At 33.3% G+C, this 17,035-nt stretch overlaps 1 protein-coding gene across 1 annotated transcript; it reads right to left on the reverse strand.

The window, feature by feature from the left end:
• Positions 1-1,349: 1,349 nt before the first annotated feature.
• LOC129902909 (vacuolar iron transporter homolog 3-like) lies at positions 1,350-2,450 on the reverse strand. The gene has a single exon (XM_055978356.1). The coding sequence runs from the start codon at positions 2,347-2,349 to the stop codon at positions 1,660-1,662; it is 690 nt and encodes a 229-aa protein (XP_055834331.1). The 5' UTR covers positions 2,350-2,450; the 3' UTR covers positions 1,350-1,659.
• Positions 2,451-17,035: the final 14,585 nt, after the last annotated feature.

Raw genomic sequence — 17,035 nt, forward strand, 5'->3', positions numbered from 1 at the left:
TCTAGATTCGTTTTTCGAGGTCAGAGTTTTTCATAGAAAATATTTTCCTACATCTAATTTTACTCCTTAATTATTGATATGGTGGTGAGTTATAATATTTCTCTTTAAGTGTATTTTTTATCTTAAAAAACTTAACTTATTTTTTTAAAATTTTATACTTAATAATACATAACACATTACACGTGTGCAAAACACGTACACTCTAAAAAGTTATACAAACAATTTGCTTTTAATATACCATCGGATAAACAGTTGGCTTCAGAATGCCATTTTTAGTCAATTTGTTAATTTTATATAAAAACTGTGTGTACATATCAATACCCCCGTACTTTACGGCCTATAAACATTTTTAGATTTATTTTATATAAAAATGTTATAAAAATAGGCAAAGGCGTAAGCGGAGTGTACGCAGAAAATAGAGGAGCCGAAGAGGCGGAAGAAAATAGACGCATTTCTTTCTTCCCATTTTTGGTAATTAGGACAAGTTATAAATTAAGTCAAAGTGTAAAAAAAAAAGAGATAAGTGTTGTGCATGGACACTTTCCACTGATTAAGCAAAACGTAGTAATTATTTCCTATATCATTCAACAGTTTTGACCATCAATAAATAATAATCATAGAAGCGTTGTGCATGGATTCATTTTCCGATACAAATATAAACTTTTCTTGCTCAGTTTAATAAATAAATAATAACGGGATATTGAAATTGGGATGCGGGAGGGCAATGCAAGGGCTGTTTAAAGCTTACGTAAATTGACTGTAGATCAATAGTTTTAAACATTATTACACACATTGAACATGGGATACAACAATAACATACACGATATAGTAACAAAGATAAGAGCATACGCATATAGATATCTACATCAAAGGTAGAATTACTGTTTCTAATAGACCCTTGGGTCGAAACAAAAACAGTTTAGAAAAAGAAGTAAAAAAAAGACAGTTCGGTGCACTAAAGCTTTTGCTATGCGTAGAATTTGGGGAAGGGCCTGACCACAAGGATCTATTGTACGTAGCCTTATCTTGCATTTCTGACGGAAGCTGTTTAGTCATTATGGAAATAAAGGAGAGAGAAAGAGTTACTTTATGCTAGCAAGTTGTTAATTCATATTAATACCATCTTTAAGTCAATATTAATACCATCTTTAAAGTTGATTTGACCTTTCATGTCAAGCTAATGATTCTAAACAGTATTACACGCATACATAAAAATGTTGATAGATTCTGCATTTTACTTTGATATGAATCCCAAGTTGTTATAGAACTAATTATTAGCCTCATAGTATGATCACCAAAGAAGAAGAAAGAAGAAGAAGAAAGGACCAAACAAAAATATTTAAGGATGGAAATATATTATTATGATACAATGATGCATACATACAGTTACTCGGAGCATGATACAAATATTAAGAATACACAGAGACCTTTATATATCCTAGCTATATATAACAACAAAATCTAAACATAGAGAAAAAAAAATACTAGTGGCGTTATGCCACAAATATTAGTATTATACATTACTAAAAAGAACAGGAATTAGCATCAGACAAATTTTGTAGCTAAACGATAAAATCCATTGTTATCAAAAAATTATATCAACTACGAAGTTTGTAGCTAATTCCAGTTTTTGTTTTTTTCGTGGTAGTGATATGGATTTTAAAGGCCACTAGAACCAATCAATTTTGTTAAGCCATAAGTTATAGCCATGGCCAACCAACCTCCAAACAAAACCCTAGCTGATGACTTGAGTGCTGGTGCTTTTCCTAACATAGCACCTAACCATCCAAACACCATTAAAGCTAATGTAACAGCTCCAACAACAGCTGCAATTCTGACTTTATAATCTCTAATAAAAGATGCAGCCAATAATGGCACCATTGCACCTACCGAAAACGCTAGTGCTGATGCTGATGCTGCTTGTGCTGGATTTGGTAAGCTCTCCTCTTTTTCATCATCGTCATCATCTTGATCGTTTCCTTCGATTTTATTTCTTCTTTTATCTCTCTTCATTTGAGCCACTTCTATATCGAGTTGAGAATAAACGGAGACAAATTCTCCTATAGCCATGGAACATGCGCCGGCCACTAGGCCGGCGAATCCAGTAAGGATCATGACTTTTATGTCCTTTTTCACAGCACCAATTCCCATCATTAATGATGCGGTTGAAACCAACCCATCATTGGCTCCGAGCACAGCTGCTCGGAGCCATTGGGATCGTTTAGAGTAGTCAAATTCCTTTTCTTGATCTTGTTGATTATCTAGGTTTACTTGTTGTTGCTCCATGTCAAGATTCATAGGGAGAGTGAACTTGGATTCTTGTTGAGTACTTGTTTGGTTTGATGCCATAGTAGTTTTTTTTTCTTTTCTTTTCTTTTCCTTAGTTGAGAATAAAAATGACTTGGAAATAACTAATTTATAGTAGACAAAAGAGTGGAAGAAATAAGTAGTAGTAGTAGATGAATGCGCTTGACACACGCCAATAATGCTACGTATTTATAGAAAGAAAAATTTTATTGTAGTGGAGAAAAATGTGGGGACTTGCATGAGCACTAACATATAAAGAGATTTCGTGATCATGTGGTGCAGTGATTGGGTCTGCTTCTGTCTTAATCAAACATTTTGGGTTCGCGCTCCGATATGGAAAAGTTCTTGATAGAGAATTACACTATACTTGAATGGACACTAATCGACATGAATCCAAATTAATTGAACTTCAATAAAAATATTGGATACCAAACACCGAATAAAAAGAAAAGAGAGGTGTCGTGAATACACCAAATTCTTTGTACCTTCAAAATATTAAACTCCTTTTTTTTAAGTGATGATGGGGTCTTGCAAGGATTGGATTCTTCTTTTTGGAGTAAATTATTGAGATGTATAAGAATTTAATTGTTGCTATGAAACAAAATATAAGCTTTAGTTTTTGCATGTTACTTTATTTAAAGACGAATGTAGTTTCTTTGTCTTCTTTGGTTACTTTTTTCTTTTTTCCCGAAAGAAAGTCCTTTTAAGGAAATAGTTAAAATGTTGTCCTTTTTATCATTTTTAGTTCACAACATCCAGAAAAGACCAATATTGTAGCTGAAGTAATTGATCAAATATTTATAATGTGATATTTAACTTGTTCATAACCAGAAAGAGAGTTAAGACGAGAAAAAAGAAAATAAAAAACTTTTGATATAAAGAAGAAAATGGTTTTCTAATTTTTGTGCTAAGCTAGGGATTGGTTTATGTGAAAAAAGAGAGAAACTTTAAGGCATTTAGTTACACCAGAATTAGGACGTCACGAATAAGGCATGACAAATAAAGTCCTAAATAATGGAGAATTTTTATTGCCTTTTTCCTCAATAGTCTCTTCAGTTTTATGTCCATATATTGAAGATGACAAATACGTACTTACACGTGACAAGTATATATTGGGCGAGACCAGATGTATATTTTTCGGAATATATAATTTTAATTTGCCTAAATTAATGACGTCTAAATTCTGAATACAACACGGCATGTAGCTTGTGCATGAGAAAAATAATGGCCAAACTTGTTTATTTTAAACTCCTTTAATTTGTTCTTTTGAGATGTTGTTTTTTGTCACTCCATTATTATGTGATTTTTACCAAAGACGCTCATGATTTTAGAAAAAGTTTTCATTTTTTCTTTTGTTGAAGAATGTAAATGAGTAATAATAATTAAATCTTTATCGTTTTGGTTTTTGATCAACATGTATATGCAAATGAAATAACATATTAAAGCTTTGATTTGTTATTCAATTCGCCATTTTAGTCATTTTCTCATTTCTAAAATATCTATAAGTAAACTCAAATGGAGTTTACCTTATTCTCTCTCTCTCCATACTAACGCTTTAGCTTCTTTTTTTTACTCATACTAAAAATAAATAAATACAATAAGATATAGTTTGGTAAGTTATCAATCCTTATTTATTATATATTATTTGTTCTAATATATCTATATAAGTAAAATCAAATGGAGTTTACCTTGATTCTCTCTCTCTCTCCATACTATCGCTTTAGCTTCTTCTTTTTTACGCATATTATTAAAAATAAATAAATAAAATAAAATATAATTTTCTTAGTTATATATCCTTATTTATTATATATTTTTTGAGTATTGAGAAATATTTTTTTAATGCTAAGAATATATAGTTAAAAATAATTACAAACTTTTATTTTGAAAATAGGACAGATGAAACATGTACTTTGAATAAGCAAGTAGCCAAGAACCTTTCGAATATTGTGTATTCAACTATTATGAAATTAAGTGGGACGAAAAACAAAAAAGACAAATTTTGAAAAAACTTAACAAATTAATATATGATTTTCTCCAAAAAAAAAATGTCAAATTTAGTCTCGCAAAAAGTATTGAAACTGTAAAATAATGTGCACGCAAGTTCGAAGATCATTATTATAAAATCAAAAAAATGATCCACATATTTCTGTGGTTTTATTTTACTTGACACCGACATTAAAAATATATATTTTATTTTATTTATCTATTTTAATAAATTATATTTTTTATTACTGTTCTCTTTTTTAGTATTAGATAATTACATAAAGTAATAATAATTAAATTTATAATTTTAAAATATTATTAATAAAATTAGTTTAATAAAATATGTATACCTCTAATTTAATTTTTTTAAGGAATGTGCCAAATAAGCTCTATGATCCCACTGTGTCTACTTAAATAAAACATTTTACTCCAATATTCCCTTTAAGAAAACAAATGTTTTTTATTTTAAAATTCATAACTAAAATATTCCTATAATATTTTTTGTAATTATCCATTGATTTTACAGTTCCAAAAACTTTTGATGGCTTCCGGGATTCTTTCCAAAACTACCTTCATTATTTAATGTGTGTGGATAATTTTACTTTATTTTTAACAATTTATAACACCCAAATTAAAAATTTTATTTTAAGAAGCTATACCAATTGAGGGAATTTATTTTTTTTGAATTAACATCAATTTACATGTGTTTTCCAAAAACACTATTCAATGGTTGAATGTGTTGGGGGGAGGAAGCACCACAACTAAAGTTTGATATGATGAAAATAATGAAAATAAATTGGACATGATAATTTTACGTGGAAACCCCTCTAAATGATAGAAGGGAAAAACCACGGGGTAGAAGGATCTCACTAATTTAATATGGAGTACACAGCTCTCAAATACGAGAAAAAAATAATTAATACTTCTCTCTTATAAAAGGAACAACTACTAAAGAGGACACTCAAGACTACAATATTTATCTTGGTGTATAACTCTCTTGTATTTTTACTCTCTCCTTTTTGGGATTTTTGGATGATTTGAATGAGGGCAAGAGACCCTCTATTTATAAGCGGAGAAAACGCGTAAAATAAGAAAACGCGTTTTTATATTTTAGTCAAAAACGTGTAAGGAAAAGTTGGCAACAACTGTTCAAAAAGTTGCTACCAAACTTTTACTTTGTCTTCCACTGTTTTTTTTTTACTTTTCTTTAGCAACTTTTTCTGACTTTCATTTCATTCTCCCACTTGAAGATTTAATTGAGAATCAATTAAGTCTTCACACCATCCTTTCTACCCAATTACTGCAATGTTACGTTTTTGCTAGGCCAATAGAAGATCGACACCATATGAACTTGTTACTGTTGATCGGCTTTGTAAACATATCTGTCAGGTTGTCACTAGTGTGAATTTTCTGAATATCCACATTGCCTTCTTCCACCTTCTCACGAACAAAGTGATACTGAACTCGTATGTGCTTTGTCCTTGAATGAAATGCCGGATTCTTTACAAGATGCAAAGCGCTCTAACTGTCACAAAACAAAGCAATCTTCTCTTGTTTGTGCCCGAGCTCCTCCAATAACATCTGCATCCATATTGCCTCTTTGCTAGCTTGTGTAGCTGCTACATATTCTGCTTCCGTCGTAGATCTAGCCACGATAGACTACAGTTTTGAAACCCAGCTTACAGCTCCTCCAGCAAGAGTAAACACAAAACCTGTGGTGGACTTGCTTTTATCAAGATCACCTGCATAATCTGAATCAACATAACCTTTAACAGTAAAGTCTGATCCTCCATAACACATTGTAACATCTGAGGTACCCTTGATGTATCTCAAGATCCTCTTAACAGTATTTCAATTCTCTCTACTAGGATTAGCCATGTATCGACTAACCACTCCCACTACTTGTGCAATATCAGGTCTTGTACATACCATGGCGAACATTAAATTTTCCACTGCTGATGCATACGGTACTCGAGACATCTCCATCCTCTCTGCTTTATTGCTAGGACTCATACTTGAGGATAACTTGAAATTAATAGGAAGTTGGGTAGAAATTGACTTACAGTGTTGCATCTTGAAGTGTCTCAAGATTTTTTTCAAGTAGTTCTTTTGAGAAAGCCAAATCTTCCTATTATTTCTGTCTCAGTGAATTTGCATCCCTAGAATCTTGTTTGCTGGTCCCAATCCTTCATTTCAAACTCCCTAGCCAATTGTGCCTTTAAATTTGTTAGACGATCTTTGTTGGGGCCTGCTACCAACATGTCGTCAACATACAACAACAAAATAACAAAATCTTCATCACCAAATCTCTTGTAATAAATACAAGGATCTGAACTATGTCTGTTGTATCCAAAGCTTATAATGAAGGAATCAAATCTCTTATACCAACATCTCGGCGGTTGTTTGAGACCGTATAGAGATTTGTTTAACCTGCAAACCAAGTTCTCTTTTCCCTATTCTTCAAAACCTTCTGGTTGGAGCATATAAATTTCTTCTTCAAGCTCTCCATGAAGAAATGCAGTTTTGACATCTAACTGCTCCAAGTACAAGTCAAATGTAGCACACATCGCCAAGACTATTCGAATTGTTGTGAGTCGAACCACTGGAGAAAATATCTCATTGAAGTCGATACCTTCTTTCTGAGCAAATCCTTTCACCACCAATCTTGCATGATATTTCTCCACTTGATCATTACCATTGCGTTTAATCTTGTAGACCCATTTATTTCCAATGGCATTCCTTCCTTGTGGTAATTAAACAAGATCCCATGTTTTATTTTTATGGAGAACTTCAATTTCTTCTTGCATTGTTGCCACCCACAGAGATGATTCTTGGCCTTTTATAGCCTCGTGAAAAGTTGAAGGCACTCCATCTTCTGTTAGTAGACAGTATGCAATATTACTCTCCATAGAATAATCTGAGTGCCAAGTTGATTCTCTTCTCTCCCTAGTTGACCGTCGAACTTCTGGAGTTTCGATCTCAGCTTGCTCTTGTTCTTCGTGCTCTGGTGCTGCTTCAGAAGAAACTGGATCTTCTTCTATTTCTTCAACTTCAACTATAGTAGTCTCTGATTTTTCTTTTGAAGTGCTACCTTCTTTTGCTTGTATCTTGTTTTCAATAAATACAACATCCCTACTGATTACCACATTGCGGGCTGTGGGATCCACAAGCGATACCCCTTGACTCCATCAGCATACCTTAAGAAAATACATTCCCTGGATTTTGGATCCAACTTTAATTTTTCTTGGGTGTTGTACATAACATAAGCAGGACTTCCGAATATATGTAAGCAAGAATAATCAGTTGGTTTTCCTGTCCACATCTACATTGGTGTTTTCAGATCAATTGCGGTTGATGGTGATCGATTGATCACATAACAGGCGGTTTTGACTGCTTCTGCCCAGAATGATTTTTCCAACCCTGCAGTTGCCAGTATAGCTCTTGTCCGTTCCAATAAGGTTCTGTTCATCCGCTCTGCTACTCCATTTTGTTGTGGAGTATTGCCACCGTGAACTATCATTTAATTCTTTCTTGTTTACAAATGTTATCAAATTCATCACCAGTGTATTCTCCTCCATTATCTTTCCTTAAACACTTGATTTATTTCTTAGATTCAAGTTCCACCCGTGCTTTGAACTATTTGAAAACTGAAAAAACATATGTCTTCCTCTTGATTAGATACACCCAGCTTCTCTTGGAATAATTGTCAATAAATGACACAAAATATTTTGCTCATCCTAGAGACTCCACCGGTGCTTGCCAGACATCAGAGTGGACCGGATCTAATATTTCCTTGCTTTTAGCAGAGGAACTGCTAAACTTCAGTGTATTTTGCTTACTGATAACACAATGCTCACAAAAGGCTAGTGAAACATTTTTGAGCCCTGAAAGAAGCTTTTGCTCAGCAAGAATCTTCAAACCTCATTCTGACATATGGCCAAGTTTACGATGACATATCATTGTTGATTCTTCAAATGAACTTGCTGACGCGGTTGATGCTTCTCCTTTTTGGTGTGTTTCACCTTTAAGCACATATAGATTTGCAGCAAGTTTTTCTGCTTTCATCACTACAAGCGCTCCTTTGGATATTCTCATGACTCCACCATGAGTCTTATACGAACATCCATTATCATCTAGTTGTCCTAAAGACAATAGATTCTTCTTCAAGTCTTTTACATGTCGTACCTCCTGGATAGTGCGAACTGTGCCATCATACATCTTTATTTTGATGGACCCAATACCAATAACATCCAAAGCATGATCATTTCCCATGAACACAAACCCTCTTGAGATAGGATTATATTGATGAAATCATTCTCTCCGGGAAGTCATGTGCCATGTTGCTTCTGTGTCTATGATCCAGACATCAGCAAAATATTTTCTGCCTTCATTATTTGATATTGCCTCACTACATAAAATATCTCCATCATCCGAAGTACATGCAACATTCCCTTGAGCATTTGATGGCTCAGGGTGTTCACTCTTCTTCTTGAACCGACAATCTTTTTTGAAGTGCCCTTTCTTGCCACAGTTGTAGCACTTGATATTCTTCTTACTTCTTGATTAAGATCCGCCATGATTGTGACTCCCACTAGGGCCACATTCCGTTGGTCTTCCTCTCACCATCATCAAGGCTTCAGCTTGCTGCGAACTTGCTTGTCTATCTTCCTTATTTTTGCGCCGATTTTCTTCTTCTAAGACAGCAGCTGCAATTTCATCAAAAACTAGAATGTCTGTATTGTTCGTCAGGTTGATGATGAGTTGATCATACGAGTTAGGCAGACTTTGAAGTAGAAGCTCCGCACGTTCAGTCCCCTCTATTTTGCAACCCATTGTTGTAAGTTGTGAAAATAGAGTATTCAAAGTATTGATGTGTTCAGTAACTGACATGGACTCTGCCATTCGAAGACTATACAATCTTCTTTTTAAGAAGATTTTATTATGTAAAGACTTGGCCTCATATAATTTCGTACGAGTATCTCATATTTCCTTCGCCGTCCGCTTTTCCGCTACACTAGACAACACTTGATCAACTAGTGCCAAGTGTAGATCAGCAACTGCGTTGCTATCTATGTCATTCTACTTGGTGTCATCAGCAAAGTCTGTGGGCCTGCCTTTAATTGCAGCTAAGCAATTGTCTTTTCTCAGTATTGCTTTTATTTTTATTTTCCACAATGAGAAATTAGTTCCATTGAATTTCTCAACGTCAAACTTTGTTGTACTCGACATTGTTATTTGCTTCACACTTTTCTAGATCATTTCTGAATATTTTGCGAACAATCGTGACAAACTGTACCATCACCGAAATTTACTATTCACCGAATTTTACTATTCATAAAAAGTTACTATTCATAGATAGTACCTTCGCATAAAATATACAAAATAACCGAGGGCTCTGATATCACTATTGGGGTGAGGAAGCACCACAACTAAAGTTTGATATGATGAAAATAATGAAAATAAATTGAATACGAGAATTTTACGTGGAAACCCCTCTAAATGATAGAAGGGAAAAAATACGGGGTAGAAGGATCTCACTAATTTAATATGGAGTACACAACTCTCAAATACAAGGAGAAAAAAACAATTAATACTTCTCTCTTGTAAAAGGAACAACTACTAAAGAGGACACTCAAGACTACAATATTTATCTTGGTGTATAACTCTCTTGTATTTTTACTCTCTCTTTTTTTGGGATTTTTGGATGATTTGAATGAGGGCAAGAGACCCTCTATTTATAAGCGGAGAAAACGCGTAAAATAAAAAAATGTATTTTTATATTTCAATCAAAAACGTGTAAGGAAAAGTTGGCAACAACTGTTCAAAAAGTTGCTGCCAAACTTTTACTTTGTCTTCCACTGTTTTTTTTTACTTTTCTTTAGCAACTTTTTCTGACTTTCATTTCGGAATGAATCAGTATTTCTGTTATAGTACAAAAACTTAGACTTATTTCATTATTATATATGTGAAATTCATGCATTTTAGGTTTATGCATTACTCAATGAGGTTATTTTATCCAACAATTAGTATTAAAAACCATGGTTGATATATTGGCACAGATAATGGGACGAAGAAGAAGGGAACTAATTCAAAGTGACTTTGGAGTGAATGAGGAACAAAGAGGCTTAGAGTCTATTTGGTAATGCTGTTAAAAAATGTTTATTTTTTACAAGCATTTTTAATAATATTTTTTTAGAAAAGTGTTTTTGAAAAAAAAAACAGTTTGTATTTGGCTAATTTATTTAAAAAGTGTTTTTGATAAGCATATTGTGTTTGATTAATTTTTTAAAAAAGTGCTTTTGAACGTTAAATTACGAAAAATGACAAGTATCAATACACTTTTAATATTAAAATAATTTTATTGAGAAAATTAGTTTAAATATAATATTATAAATTTTTGTATTAAACTTTATTTTTTTATTAAATTAAATATACACATTCAAATTTTTAATCAATATTATATATATAAATAAAAAATATTTAAAATAATATTAACATAATGATTAAAATATAACTAAAAATATCAAGCAAAAAAAATTAAAAACTATTCTACAAATTTAAATTACTACATACTAAATAATTACCAGAAAAATAAATAAATATGTGGAATATATTGGTAAATATTATATATGGAAGGTATATATATTTTGGTATTTATAAAAATAATTTCTGCTTCTATTTTTTAAGAAACAAAAATATTTAGATTCTTTTCATCAGCAGAAACCTGCTTCTTGTTACGAAAAAAAAAGAAAAAAGAAAAATTATATTTGTTTCTATTTAAAATCAGAATCTAAATAGTTTTTCTCAAAATAAGTATTATTTTTGGCCTTCCAACAGCAATTTCAAACATGCTCTTAGATTAGATAAGTCTAATTATTTGACTACTTTTATTTTTTTGTCAAATTTGAATAAGTTTGGTTATTTGACTTTACTTTGTTTTAGGCCTATGTGAGTTGATTGAAAGAATATGAAGAAAATTCAATCTCTAATATCCTCTTCATATATACATTGGATGTCTCTTCACATGAAAAATGAATTCTTGTAAACAAATTATTTTTAGAAAATTATTTAATACAAAAATTTATAATATTATATTTAAACTAATTTTTGTATAGATCTAGGCCAAATCTGAACAGATCTGGAGGTATTCGTTGGAAAACAAGCAAAAGGAAAGAAAAAGAAGAAGAAGTAGTTCCGCATCCGGATCTGAAAGTTCTCTTGGCAGAGAACAAATAATATCTGCAAATACTGTGTAGCTGCATGTACTGATAAATGGTTACGACTCAAATGACAGATTGTCAGCTTCTCAAAACCAGAGAGCTATATTATTTTTGTATATAAATACATTTCATTGTACAGATTTCATCAGAGAAGAATATACCAAAAAAAATTACAAACTTATTCTTCAAGGTTTCTATGAAATCTTTCGTGGTATCAGAGCAAATCTAAAGAGAAATCATTTATATTCTCTTGATCATCTTCTTAGCTACTTTTTTCCATTTATTTCTTTATAATAGCCGAAAATGACATAAACTTTAAGTTGAGAAATCTACTTCTTCTGACGAAAAAATCATTAATGTAGATTCCAATCATCTTATTGACAACATTTAAAAATAACTTTATTAACGTCATTTTTTATGGATCTAACTATGAAAAATGGAAGGGAGAGATTTTAATCCCACCCTCAACAAAAAACAAATTTTGTTTTATTAATGATAAGACAAATATTTCATAAAAGAATTCACCTCTGTTTGAATAGTGAAGAAGATGCAATGATATGATCATTGCTGGGATGCTGTCTCTAAGCAAGAAAATTTCTAAAAATGTGATCTACTGCCTCACTTCTATAGATCTGTGGAATGAGCTCCAAAAAAAATATGGATAACCTGATAGTGCAAAAAAATCAGTTACAAATGGACCTAAACAACATGACACAAGAAACAAATGATATAGCTAATCATTTTAACAAGGTAAAAAATTATGGAATCAGATGAAGGTATGGAACACCTTCATAACTTGTGATTGTGAATATAAATATATTGATCAACAAGAATTATGGTGGAATGGTAAGTACTCCTTCATCTTTAATTGAGAGGTCTCGGGTTCGAGTCCCCTTGGATATAGAGTTGCCTTTGGTTAGGAGAACTTTACCCTCCAATATAAAATTTTCCGGTGCGAATCTAAATTTAATCGAATTTCAATGTGGGTACCGGATACCGAATTGAAAACCAAAAAAAAGAATACAAAAATATTGGTAAAACACACAATCATACAAACAATGATTTCAATGATGATTCTGAAAGAGAAGGAACATTGATTGAACACTCTGAAAAAATAGTGATAGTTAATACTGATGAAAAGAAAAGTTAAAAAAAAACACAGTTGCTTTTTTACAAGTCAAAAAGGCATAACTGTAGGCACAGCTGTTTTGTTGGAAAAAAATAGGTAACGCGTAGAAAACTTTCACGCGTAGAAAATTCTTTACGCGTTTTTATTTCTTATAAATAGAGGGCCTTTTGCCCTCATTTATATCATTCACAAAAGAGAGAGTAAGAATACAAAGAAAGTTATATACCAAGATAAATATTATAGTCTTGAGTGTCCTATTTAATAATTGTTCCTTTTATAAGAGAGAATTGATAATTGTTGTATTCTTCTTGTATTTGAGAGCAGTGTACTCTATATAAAATTTTGATATTCTCCTACCCTGTGGTTTTTCCCCTCTATCAATTAGAGGGGTTTCCACGTAAAATTTTCGTGTCCAATTTATTTTTATATTAATTATCATATCAAACTTTTGTTGTGGTGCTTCCTCCCCCAATAGTGGTATCAGAGCCCTCGGTTATTCTGTCTGTTTTATGCGAAGATACTATTCATGAATAGTAATTTTTTGTAAAAAGTAAATTTGGTGAATAGTACTATTCACGTGAATAGTAAATTTCGGTGACGGTACAGTTTATCACGATTGTTTGAAAAAATATTCAGAAACGATTTAGATGGGTGTGAAACAAATAACAATATCGAGTACAATAAAGTTTGACATTAAAAAATTTAATGGGACTAATTTCTCATTGTGAAAAATGAAAATAAAAGCGATATTAAAAAAAGACAATTGGTTAGCTGCAATTGAAAGCAGGCCCATCCAGAGTCCATACAATTGCTTAGCGATAATAAAATCTTCTTAAAAAAAATATTGTATACTCTTCGAATGGCAGAGTTCATGTCGGTTACTAAATACATCAATACTTTGAATACTCTTCGCAACTTATAATAATGGGTTGCAAAATAGAGGGGTCTGAACGTGTGGAGTTTCTACTTCAAAGTCTGCCTGACTCGTATGATCAACTCATCATCAATCTGACGAACAATACAGATAGTCTAGTTTTCGATGAAATTGCAGCTGCTGTCTTAGAAGAAAAAAATCAGCGCAAAAATAAGGAAGATAGACAAGCAAGTTCGCAGCAAGCTGAAGCCTTGATGATGGTGATAGGAAGACCAATGGAACGTGGCCCCAATGGGAGTTACAATCATGCCAGATCTCAATCAAGAAGTAAGAAGAATATCAAGTGCTATAAATGTGGCAAGAAAGGGCACTTCAAGAAAGATTGTCGGTTCAAGAAGAAGAGTGAACACCCTGAGCCATCAAATGCTCAAGGGAATGTTGCATGTACTTCGGATGATGGAGATATTTTATGTAGTGAGGCAATATCAAATAATGAAGGCAGAAAATATTTCACTGATGTCTGGATCATAGACACAGAAGCAACATGGCACATGACTTCGTAGAGAGAATGATTTCATCAATATAATCCTATCTCAGGAGGGTTTGTGTTCATGGGAAACGATCATGCTTTGGATGTTATTGGTATTGGGTCCATCAAAATAAATATGTATGATGGCACGGTTCGCACCATCCAGGAGGTACGACATGTAAAAGACTTGAAGAAGAATCTATTGTCTTTAGGACAATCTGATGATAATGGATGTTCGTATAAGACTCATGATGGAGTCATGAGAATATCCAAAGGAGCGCTTGTAGTGATGAAAGCAGAAAAACTTGCTACAAATCTATATGTGCTTAAAGGTGAAACACACCAAGAAGGAGAAACATCAACCGCGTGAGCAAGTTCATTTGAAGAATCAACGATGATATGTCATCGTAAACTTGGCCATATGTCAGAATGAGGTTTGAAGATTCTTGCTGAGCAAAAGCTTCTTTCAGGGCTCAAAAATGTTTCACTAGCCTTTTGTGAGCATTGTGTTATCAGTAAGCAAAATACACTGAAGTTTAGCAGTTTCTCTGCTAAAAGCAAGGAAATATTAGATCCGGTCCACTCTGATGTCTGGCAAGCACCGATGGAGTCTCTAGGATGAGCAAAATATTTTATGTCATTTATTGACAATTATTCCAGGAGAAGCTGGGTGTATCTAATCAAGAGGAAGACATATGTTTTTTCAGTTTTCAAATAGTTCAAAGCACGGGTGGAACTTGAATCTAAGAAATAAATCAAGTGTTTGAGGAAAGATAATGGAGGAGAATACACTGGTGATGAATTTGATAACTTTTGTAAACAAGAAAGAATTAAATGATAGTTCACGGTGGCAATACTCCACAATAAAATGGAGTAGCAGAGCGGATGAACAGAACCTTATTGGAACGGACAAGAGCTATACTGGCAACTGCAGGGTTGGAAAAATTATTCTGGGCAGAAGCAATCAAAACCGCCTGTTATGTGATCAATCGATCACCATCAACCGCAATTGATCTGAAAACACCAATGTAGATGTGGACAGGAAAACCAACTGATTATTCTTGCTTACATATATTCGGAAGTCCTGCTTATGTTATGTACAACACCCAAGAAAAATTAAAGTTGGATCCAAAATCCAGGGAATGTATTTTCTTAAGGTATGCTGATGGAGTCAAGGGGTATCACTTGTGGATCCCACAGCCCGCAATGTGGTAATCAGTAGGGATGTTGTATTTATTGAAAACAAGATACAAGCAAAAAAAGGTAGCACTTCAAAAGAAAAATCAGAGACTACTATAGTTGAAGTTGAAGAAATAGAAGAAGATCCAGTTTCTTCTGAAGCAGCACCAGAGCACGAAGAACAAGAGCAAGCTGAGATCGAAACTCCAGAAGTTCGACGGTCAACTAGGGAGAGAAGAGAACCAACTTGGCACTCAGATTATTCTATGGAGAGTAATATTGCATACTGTCTACTAACAGAAGATGGAGTGCCTTCAACTTTTCACGAGGCTATAAAAGGCCAAGAATCATCTCTGTGGGTGGCAACAATGCAAGAAGAAATTGAAGTTCTCCATAAAAATAAAACATGGGATCTTGTTTAATTACCACAAGAAAGGAAGGCCATTGGAAACAAATGGGTCTACAAGATCAAAAGCAATGGTAATGATCAAGTGGAGAAATATCGTGCAAGATTGGTGGTGAAAGGATTCGCTCAGAAAGAAGGTATAAACATCAATGAGATATTTTCTCCGGTGGTTTGACTCATAACAATTCGAGTGGTCCTGACAATGTGTGCTACATTTGACTTGTACTTGGAACAGTTAGATGTCAAAACTGCATTTCTTCATGGAGAACTTGAAAAAGAAATTTACATGCTCCAACCAGAAGGTTTTGAAGAACAGGGAAAAGAGAACTTGGTTTGCAGGTTAAACAAATCTCTATATGGTCTCAAACAAATCTCTATGTGTATAAGAGATTTGATTCCTTCATTATAGGCCTTGGATACAACAGACATAGTTCAGATTCTTGTGTTTATTACAAGAGATTTGGTGATGACGATTTTGTTATTTTGCTGTTGTATGTTGATGACATGTTAGTAGCAGGCCCCAACAAAGATCGTCTCACAAATTTAAAGACACAGTTGGCTAGGGAGTTTGAAATGAAGGACTTGGGACCAGCAAACAAGATTCTAGGGATGCAAATTCACCGAGAATGAAATAATAGGAAGATTTAGCTTTCTCAAAAGAACTACTTGAAGAAAATCTTGAGACGCTTCAAGATGCAAGATTGTAAGTCAATTTCTACCCAACTTCCTATTAATTTCAAGTTATCCTCAAGTATGAGTCATAGCAATGAAACAGAGAGGATGAAGATGTCTCGAGTACCGTATGTATCAGCAGTGGGGAGTTTAATGTTTTTCATGGTATGTACAAGACCTGATATTGCACAAGCAGTGGGAATGGTTAGTCAATACATGGCTAATTTCGGTAGAGAGTATTGAAATACTGTTAAGAGGATCCTAAGATATATCAAGGTACCTAAGATGTTGCAATGTGTTATGGAGGATCAGACTTTACTGTTAAAGGTTATGTTGATTCAGATTATGCAGGTGATCTTGATAAAAGCAAGTCCACTATAGGTTATGTGTTTACTCTTGCTGGAGGAGTTGTAAGCTGGGTTTCAAACTACAGTCTATCGTGGCTACATCTATAACGAAAGTAGAATATGTAGCAGCTACACAAGCTAGCAAAGAGGCAATATGGATGTAGATGTTACTGGAGAAGCTCGGGCACAAACAAGAGAAGGTTTCTCTGTTTTGTGACAGTCAAAGCGCTTTGCATCCTGCAAAGAATCCGGCATTTCATTCAAGGACAAAGCACATACGAGTTCAGTATCACTTTTTTCGTGAGAAGGTGGAAGAAGGCAGTGTGGATATTCAGAAAATTCACACTAATGACAACCTACCAGATATGTTTATAAAGCCGATCAACAGT

This window comes from Solanum dulcamara, chromosome 9 (assembly GCF_947179165.1).
Source record: "Solanum dulcamara chromosome 9, daSolDulc1.2, whole genome shotgun sequence".
In the NCBI taxonomy this organism is placed as follows: Eukaryota; Viridiplantae; Streptophyta; class Magnoliopsida; order Solanales; family Solanaceae; genus Solanum; species Solanum dulcamara.